The 7,890-nt window shown below is 33.2% G+C and overlaps 1 protein-coding gene across 1 annotated transcript; it reads right to left on the bottom strand.

The window, feature by feature from the left end:
* Positions 1–3,188: 3,188 nt before the first annotated feature.
* On the bottom strand, positions 3,189–7,890 carry LOC131929745 (ankyrin repeat domain-containing protein 29-like). The gene is made up of 3 exons (XM_059286093.1): positions 6,652–7,890; positions 5,395–5,410; positions 3,189–3,496 (listed from the first exon to the last, which is right to left on the bottom strand). The coding sequence occupies exons 1-3, from the start codon at positions 7,888–7,890 to the stop codon at positions 3,189–3,191; spliced, it is 1,563 nt and encodes a 520-aa protein (XP_059142076.1).

Raw genomic sequence — 7,890 nt, 5'->3', positions numbered from 1 at the left:
CTACACTCTACAATAGTCTACAGTACTCTACACTACACTCTACTACTACTCTAATCACTCTACTGGCTACTGACTGATCTAGATCTAGTAAATAGCTAGGAGTAGATCTAGTCTAGATTCTAGATATAAAAAAATTGATTTAAAATTAAAAACAGGTTAGCCTTACTAGGCATTACTAGCTCTTACTAAACTTAACTAGGGTAGGTTTTACCTAAACTAGATCTAATCTAGATCTAGAATCTATCTAGATCTACTAGATTCTCTAGATCTAGATTTTAGATCTAGGGCCTACCAACCATACTACCATCTGCAACTAGAATCTAGATCTAGATCTATTCTACTATCTCTATCTAGATCTAGTAATACTATCTATCTAGCCATCTATCTACATGCTACTTCTAATAACTAATTAATAGGCCTACTTCTAAAATATTAAACAGTAATCACTGAGTAATCAGTACTAGAGTCTAGTAACTAGTTCAGTAATCTAGCTAGATCTAGATCTAGGTCTATTAACATTAACATTGTTGTCTAAGTTCTAGATATCTAGATCTAGAATCTAGATTCGATTAATAAGTAAGTCGTAGGCTGAGTGAGTGAGTGAGACTGGAAGACGGAAGTCATCCTCATTTCCCTGTTGTTTTAGTTTTTACCGTCATCCTTTTCTTAATATTTTTAATATTTTATCTAGATCACTAAAATACTAGATCTAGAATCTAGATCTAATATATTCTAATTCATGAACTTATACTCTTAGAACTAGATTAAAGCAATGTAGATCTTAGTTGGTAGATTCTAGAATCTAGATCTAGATCTAGGTCTGGGAATCTTAAGTCTCGTAGCAAAGACTGAGTAGAGTCAGAGTAATGTCCCCTAGCCTTGGACAAACTATCAACAAAAGAAATAAAATCAATATACTTACCGACACAAAACTTTTATATTCAAAAATGCATTCACATGTGTTTGTTCCCATCCATATGAACAAAACAGCGTTGAAAGTTTTTACAGTTGTTGCATTTCTGGAACGTTTGATGATTTTGAAATCTTGAAGCGGGACCTACTAAGTTACAAATAGCCGCCATGTTTTTTGTTATCAATGGGAAACCCCGTTCACAACAATTGATTTAGTTCGAAAACTTTTATCTCTCCCTGGCTAACCAGACACGAATTAACGCGAGAAAGAACGATAAACTTACAAGTTCTATAGCATTACATACAAATGTATTTCAGCGAATGTCTATAAAGCCAGGCTTTGATTTGTTATTATCGTTATAGGCCTACTATTGCCAGTTTGGCCTCAACGTTTTTAACCTTTATACAAACGGGATTAATGGTTCGTGTTTACTACTCCATTCTGCGAGCTAAGTCACAAGATGAGGTGTTAATGTTACATGAAAGATCGCGTGGTTTACGTTTCTAATAGATAAGATAGGATTAACCGATCAACCTTCTGACGACATAAACGACTTGAATACTGTGTCACCACGCTGGTAGGTTGGTGCACTAAAATAAATCGATACAGGACACCGCGTTATCTCTTTCAAATACATAACCCACCAGCTAGGAGATTGGAATTCAGGACATACAAATATTAATAAGGGCGTATAAAAATAGCGTCCACTGCCCAACCCCCAGACACACCCCTCCCTACACACAACAGCTATACGTGCTCAAAGTTCTAGATCTTTTCGGCAAAATTAAAAGTATATTATATTTCTCATAAAACGTGTTAATTACAAGCTTTTTTTAAAAAAATGCCCCAAACACAGAGAAATAAATGATTTTCTTTAAATATATAATAATACATTACTATTTAAATAACTGCAAAGGAAAGCGTGGGTCGCTTCTTAAACTTTATTAAAGGTAATAAATAGTTAATAAATGACCCACGCTTTTCTTTAAAGTTATTTAAATAGTAGTGTTATTATATATTAAAGAAAATCAAATATTTTCTCCTTTTAATGCGTTATTACATAGAAGCTTGCAATTAAAACGTTTTATGCATTTTTCTAAGGATTTAATTTTACAATAATATGTGACGTATTTGTTAAGTTGTAAAGGTAATCAATAAAACTGGTACAAGCACTGTGCTTAAATGATACATTCAGTATATTGATAATTACTTCCCCTACATCGGTGTTTTTCGCTATTTAAACCTTACTTTATTTTATAGATTTGTTTAAATTCATCAAATTAAAAAGACTATTGGCAAGGTATTTTACACACTACGGTTGATTAGGAAAAGATTTATCATAAGAATTGTATTCGAGTCTGCGCTAGCAGGCAAAATCTGTAGAGTACGAAGTTGTATTGCAGTCACAGATAATATCCAGGTCACATTATCAATTTGTATCAATATATTTTACTTTAATAAAACTATGAGTAACAGAAATCTACATTGGTTTATTAAGTAACTTTAATTAAAGCAGCAGAAAATGTAACAATACAGTTTTAGAAAATGTAAATTTATTCCTATCTTTTTTGGGTTGTATGTAGGCCACAGTTTCTTCCAGGCATCTCTTATGAAATGTCGACCCGGAACTAAATGTAATTTATATATTTTTACTTGTGTGTCCCCCGTCCCCCCCCCCCCCCCCCGAAAATATCAAGTGCCTCCTCACCGCAGAAAAAAGTCTGAAAGAAACACTGATGTATGCTCTGCGTTTTAATGATTTGACAAATGTAGAATGTGATGGATGAAAAATACTATTGAAATTAATACGCATCTACATTAAAAAAAAGTAAAGGCACTTAGTGGAAGTTACAAAAAAAACCCTTTAAAATGTGCATTTAGTGAAACTAGCAAAGTAATACGTTACATTGTAAATTGCTTTTTAAATTTGTGGTAAAGTTGCCTTTTTCAACAGCCGACTTTATAAATTCATTGATTCCCGCATAAGTCGACCACATAAGTAGATAACCACTGTGGAAACTAAACCACTGTACACGTGTTAATTAAACTTGTACAAAATAGCAAATTGATCAAAGTACCAGACAGCATCCATTTACCTTTATGATTGTGTATCATCATAGTAGTGGAGCAAGGGACAATACTCATCTCATTAAAAATTAACTAACAAATATGGTTTTCTATAAACAAGTAGGCTATAGGTAAAACCAATGAAATATCATTATGTCAATGTTTTAGTATATAAACATATAACAAAATATATTTGTTCAACGATTTGTCATAAATACTGCCCCAGTTTTGATGCTATATGTGGATAATGTTTCTTAAGAGAATTTATAAACTCTGGAAACGCCCGTCTTGGTCCTGCATGGAGAATTATATCCAGCAGAGCTCTAGTCCGATCGTTAGGTGTTTGTAAGGATGTAACTGACAGTCTGTCATCCCTACTGATGATGTTTTTAGAATACAGATCATCTGTTAAATACTTGGCGTCTATTTCTTCAATCAAATAGGGAAAATGTTTTCGAAGTACGGCTTCGTGTTTATCTAACAGCTTTCCACGTAAAGGTTCAGTTTGGTCGGTCACTGAAAAGAGTAAAAAAATATGTGAAAAAATAACTAATTGTAAACTTCGGAATAACTTACCTGATCTAAACAGCTCCGAAAATATTTTAAGTAAAAGCTAGTTACTCAAACAAAGGTTGGAGATTGTTTTAGGAAAAGTACAAGAGAAGATTAAAAAAAGGCTAGAAAAATTATCTAGAATAATACTTTATGTTTGTAAAAGGCGTCATTTTAAATTAAATAACTGATTAAATGGGTAAAGTTATATTTACTCTACTCCCACTACACCCCAACTGTAGCAAGAATATGTTGTGTTGTAAACCTTCAGACACATTTAATGATTGATTGCTTGCATTTAATAATCGGGGGATGACTAACAAGTTCATTATGTAGTGAGATTACACTCTTCTCCTTGAGTATAAAGTTAAGAAATGAGGGACCATGGTAAGGTAGATTTTATCAGTGTCAGTGACCTTTGCCTATGAAGGGATACTGTGGTCAGCGCTATGACCCCCCAGTATGGTTGATTTAAAATTAAGTATCTTCACATAATTAAAGTTTATGTAGGTCTACGCCGTGTGTGGTAATAAAGCTCAGTTGTTAAGTTACATATGTCTATTGTCTAAAGTCAGAATAAGTAGCCTATAATTTAGTGCAACAGTATTTGGCAATCTTTAGTCCGTATTGATTAGTTAACATATTCCCACTGTTTTAATATTTACAAATTCATTAAATTGTTTTAATTAACTGTCAGGTTTACCTGTATTTTTTTGTCCACTGCTTTAATATTTAATTCATTAAATTGTTTTAATTAAGTGACAGGTTTACCTGTATTTTTATGTCCACTGTTTTAATATTTAATTCATTAAATTGTTTTAATTAGCTGACAGGCTTACCTGTATTTTTATGTCCATTGTTTTAATATTTAATTCATTAAATTGTTTTAATTAACTGTCAGGTTTACCTGTATTTTTGTGTCCTCTGTTTTAATATTTAATTCATTAAATTGTTTTAATTAACTGTCAAGTTTACCTGTATTTTGTGTCCACTTTTTTACTTTCTCGTATATACGAAGTATAGAGAAAGTCTTGTAATCGTGCACAAAAATCACTTGAAATTTTAACAATTTTCACCGTATTACACCTCAGTCCTTCATCACATCCGAAGTATAGAGGACTTATTTTAATCGGGCAAAAATTATCAATCCAGATTTATCAAAATTAAGAGGTTTTATGCGAAATCCAGTCTGAAAAACTGGGCTTTGCAATTCTGTCCGTATGTCTGTGTGTCTGTGTGTTTGTCCGTGTGTAAACACGATAACTTGAGTACCGTTACAGCTAGGTTGCTGAAATTTCATATATAAGTATTTTATGAAAATCGTAGATCCGTATCAACTTTTGAGCGATTTTCGATAACCAGAAGTGGTACTTTTTCTACTTTGAATTTTTCAAAAGCCTATAACTTGAGTACTATTTCAGATGTAAGTAAAAAATCTAATTCTCTACCATCAATTAAATTTTGAGTAATTTCCATTGACCGGAAGAAGTAATTTATTCTACTTCCGATTTCTCAAAAAACTAATGTAAATTTTTAAAGTACTAATAATATTGCGCACTAGTGTGCACTTTTTTATTTGGCGTTCACTTGGTGTGCAATTCTTTTGTCTACGAGATTTTATTCTATTTTTAAAACTTTAAGTATTTAAAATGGATTAAAAATCATGTCTATAGCCAGAGTTCCCATCCCCTGTTGTTTTATATAAGAATATTCGAGAAAGTTTAGGGGAGATCACTCCCGGTTGATTAATATTTACAAATTCATTAAATTGTTTTAATTAACTATTAGGTTTACCTGTATTTTTGTGTCCACTGTTTTAATATTTAATTCATTAAATTGTTTTAATTAACTGTCAAGTTTACCTGTATTTTGTGTCCACTGTTTTAATATTTACAAATTCATTAAATTGTTTTTATTAACTGTTAGTTTTACCTGTATTTTTGTGTCTGTTGTTTGTCTTCACGGGTGCTGATTTCGGTCGCGGTAATTTGCGCGAAACATTCCGAAGTGAGTTGACAATTTTGTCTTCGTGTGTCATCTAAATGGACAAAAATATGCATGTAAGCTTGTAGAATTAGCTGTTAGTGTTGTTGGAGTCTGGGAGGGTAGGTATTGATTACTATTGATTGCATTTTACGTTTAGTTATAAGTTTATTTTCACATTACAAGGCAAATGGGTAGTTACCAAAACTACAGACATTTACAAAGAACGAATTAGCAATCACTTGGTTTTTTTTTTACTTTGCTTAGTCATTATAGAATGCCAAGTCAAAGATAAAGCTAATAGGCGAGTATTTAACAGGGTACAAATATCGCCAGACGTAAATAAAAATTTTAAGCGTGGCTCCAACTCTTCCCCACCCAGACCTCATTTTAAAAGAACAAAAGCAAGAAGTATGTATGAGGAGTTTACTTGCAAATCCTGATAAGTAACGTGTTTTTGGTTTAGAGGTAAAAAGATTCACACATAGTTTTTTGTTAACTAATTTAGGATTTTCAACAATTTACTATTTGAAGAAAAACAATTAATTGATACTTTTTACACCAAAAATTAGTAAACTACTCGTGGTCGAGTCGATAAAGTTAAACTAAAAGGCTCAAGTTCGAACCCTCTGGCAGATGAGGCTCGACAGTTGGGGACAGCAACTCTTCTAGGAGAGACAACTCCAAAATTAAACTTGATGAAATTTCATATATAAGTGTTATATCGAATTTGTAGTTCTGTATCAACTTTTTGAGTACTGTTTCATATAAATTAATGAAATTTCACAAGTAAGTAAAAGATCTAATTATCTGCCTTCTGTCAAAGTTTGAGTAATTTCCATTGACCGAAAGTAGTAATTTACGCTATTTTCAATTCCTAAAAAAACCATGTGAATTTATAAACTACGAATAATATTCCGCTCTATTATACACATATTGTTTGGCGTTCATTTTGGTGCGCAATTTATTTTTCTATGAGATTCTATTCTATCTTAAAAAGTTTAAGTAATTAACAATGAATTAAAAAATCATGTCTATAACCCGAGTTGCAATTCCCCGCGTTATATATAAGAAAGTTTAGGGGAGATCACTTTCGGTTTACTATAAAAAATAAAAAAGTAAAATATATTACTTACAGAACAGTCTTCTTCGTGTAAGTAGCGTTTTTTGGCGGATGCAGATGATGGGATATTCCCTTCTTTTTCTTTGTGAGGGTTGCTTAGAAGTTTCACAACATTTTCACGTCCAAAGTTTGACGCAATATCTAAGGCATTGTCTCCATCTTTGTTCTTGGCTAGAACATCACATCCAGACTTCACTAGGAGCTCGACAGTTTTCTCATGTCCAGTTTTAGAGGCTAACATCAAAGCACTCCACCCGTGGCTGTTCACAGATGTCACGTCGCTGCCACTTTGAATTAAAATCTCTACAGTTGTGTTATGTCCATTTAATGAAGCGTACATTAAGGCATTCCACCCTTCGTTATCAACAGCCTTAACAGTACTCCCACTTTTTATTAATATATGTACTATATTATCGTGCCCTTTTAGAGAAGCGTACATTAATGCGTTGATTCCATTATTGTTGACAGCATTTGCATTGCTCCCACTTTTAATTAAAATATCAACAGTTTCTTCATGCCCATTTCCAGCCGCAAGCATTAATGCGTTTAATCCGTTTTTGTTAACGGCATGAACATCACTACCACTTTTAATTAACAGATTCACACATGCATGATGACCTTTATAAGCAGCGTGCATCAACGCATTCCATCCATCTTTATCAGCAGCTTTAAAGTCACTCCCATTTCTTATTAAAATTTCCACAACTTGATCATGTCCATTTCTAGCAGCTGACGTTAAAGCATCCACCCCATATTTGTTAACATGTGAAACACCGGACCCATTTTTAATCAACAGCTTCACAGTTTTAGCATGCCCACTTTCAGAAGCGTACATTAACGCGTTTATGCCATATTTGTTAACACGATTAACATCGCTCCCACTTTGAATTAGTTGTTCCACAATTGTGTTGTACCCATTGAGAGAAGCGTTCATTAAAGCGGTGTTTCCAGCATTATCAACAGCGTTTAAGTCGATCCCACTTGTAATTAAAAGTTGTACAATTTTATCGCGTCCATTGCTAGACGCGTACATTAAAGCATTGCTTCCATTGACATCTACTGCTTTTACTTCGTTCCCAAATCGAATATAAAGCTCGGCAGTTTTGAAATCTCCGCGTTCGGCGGCCCACATCAAAGTGTTTTTCCCATCTAGAACAGCTCCTCTATGACCAACACCATTTGTATTTGTACTCTCTGAGCCCTTTTGGTATACTTCAGTGGCTTTTTTGGCTTTTTCAGAAGGTTCAGCCAT

Source organism: Physella acuta, unplaced genomic scaffold (assembly GCF_028476545.2).
Source record: "Physella acuta isolate Inbredline_101_S28 unplaced genomic scaffold, ASM2847654v3 ptg001669l, whole genome shotgun sequence".
NCBI lineage: Eukaryota > Metazoa > Mollusca > Gastropoda > Physidae > Physella > Physella acuta.
This window is presented reverse-complemented; position numbering and strand designations above follow the sequence as displayed.